Here is a 2044-nt window from a genome sequence, read left to right on the forward strand (position 1 = left end):
TATATATATATATATATATATATATGTAAAAATTGAAGGTAAATATGTAAATACATAGGAATTGAGTGGTGTGTATTTAAACTCCATCTCTGGAGAAATATTTGCGTATGTAAGACGTACGCAGAGTTGCATACATATTAGGTTATTCAGAGGGTACATGTACGTTTACACTTATGTTATACCCCTTGTAATTCTTCACGTAACCTAAGTGTAACCTACATGTACCATCCAAATAACCTAATATGTACGCAAATATTTCTCCCCTCTCAGAACCTTTTAGCTGATCTAGTTTAGAATTTAATGTTGATTGAAGCTAAACAAAAATTTGATTAACACACTAAATAAAGTTCGATCACAAATGCAAAATAAAGATAATTTAGATAAATTATTAAATTAAAAAAAGAAAAACAAGAGTAGGCATTTATACAACTCAAATTTAATAAAATATTTAAAAGGTTTTTATGAAAAGGAAAAAAAAAAAAAACTGGAAGAAATAAATTAAGAAAAAAAAACAGGAATATGAGAAATTAAATAGAAATTATTGCCTCTTTTTGTGCATAACACAATGATTTCGCCATGTCCAGAACAGTAGGAAGAGCACCAGCATTAACCCCATAGAGGCCCAGAAGATTACCAGCCATGCTGGAGGCATTGGGTTGGGAAATAGACCTAAATAAATTTAAATAAAAACTTAATTACAAATTTACCTTACAAATGATAGATTATAAGAATTTTAAAAAGATATATTTACATACATACCATCCAATTCCTATGTTTTTACATATCCAACACCTAAACATGGCTTTTAACATTTATACCACCCAAATCTTCATATTACATAACAAATATGAGCATTTTAAGTTTAAAAAATGTGACATACACCTTTTCATGCATGGGTAAGGCGGTATGTACGTAAAAATTGAAGTTTAGGTGTTAGATTTGTAAATATTACAAATAATTAAAAAATTAAAAAAAAAAAAAACTCACCATGGCAAAATTTGATGCATATGAGGAGTTCCACAATGCAAATAGCTAATGAAAGCCAACAAAATGCTCCTATCTTCTTCGTTGGCTTCCTGGAATGAATAATAATTTGAGAGTGTAGAAATATAAATTTATTTATTATATATGCAAAAAAAACATTTATCGGAATATCCTGATGTAAGTTTTATCAGAATGTTACGATGAAATGTTCAATGTCGTCAAATAAATACTCGAAACTAGAAAACAACAAAAATTTATTTAAGAAAAAAACAATCGACGCAATTCATGTATTTGCACGTCTAACACTTAAAACTTTTATATACAGTTATGTAATATCGTGTTAGTTATAACATCACGTCGAAAATATCATTAATATTAACTTTTCTAGAGTTAAATTCACGTTTTCATGCATATTTGTTGATAAAATCGTAAAACTAAAGGGTCATACACGTAAATATTAAAGTTTAGGAGTTAGATATGTAAATACAAACTTACATGTAAAGATTTACATGCATATAACACAATTCTAATGTATCTATATTTCTATCACCTAAACTTTATTTCACTTTTAGAACTCAGCATGCTTTCGATTTGATACGAAAGATTCGAGTGTTATAAATATAAAAATCAAAATTTATATGCAGATATATAAATACATTGAAACCCAATATTTATGTATCTGAATACAAATTGCATCAGGATATCTGGATACGACTTTTTTTCGCTTGATATATCCAAAACTCGATAGGATGTGGAGAAAAAACCTGTCTTGCAAGTAGGAGTTGTACTCGCGAATAGTGGGTATTGCAATAATCCACCATAGGATCAATCTATAAATCACAACAGGGTTTCCGGGCGGTATCCAAAGGCAGAACTTAAGAAAGAATGTGTTTAGCTCGACAGTGAGGAAGACGACACAAAGAGTAAGAACTTGGATGAACCTCCATGGCCCTTGAAGGGGATGCCATTCATCTTTGTCCCATTGAGCAGGAGTAAATTGGCCCAATGTTCTCTTCACCTAAGAAGAAAATCAAAAATAAAGATTCAATTTTTAAGTATT

At 29.6% G+C, this 2044-nt stretch overlaps 1 protein-coding gene across 1 annotated transcript in view; it reads right to left on the minus strand.

Moving 5' to 3' along the window:
• Positions 1-491: 491 nt before the first annotated feature.
• LOC110033016 (CDP-diacylglycerol--serine O-phosphatidyltransferase 2-like) overlaps positions 492-2044 on the minus strand; it is a 9839-nt gene continuing 8286 nt past the window's right edge. The window contains exons 2-4 of the mRNA XM_020736885.1: positions 1749-2002; positions 988-1076; positions 492-669 (exon numbers count right to left, since the gene is read on the minus strand). Coding sequence (XP_020592544.1) covers positions 539-669; positions 988-1076; positions 1749-2002 — 474 coding nt within the window. The 3' untranslated portion in view covers positions 492-538. The remainder of the gene's footprint in view (positions 670-987; positions 1077-1748; positions 2003-2044) is intronic.

Source organism: Phalaenopsis equestris, unplaced genomic scaffold, assembly GCF_001263595.1.
Source record: "Phalaenopsis equestris unplaced genomic scaffold, ASM126359v1 Scaffold000002, whole genome shotgun sequence".
Lineage (NCBI taxonomy): Eukaryota > Viridiplantae > Streptophyta > Magnoliopsida > Asparagales > Orchidaceae > Phalaenopsis > Phalaenopsis equestris.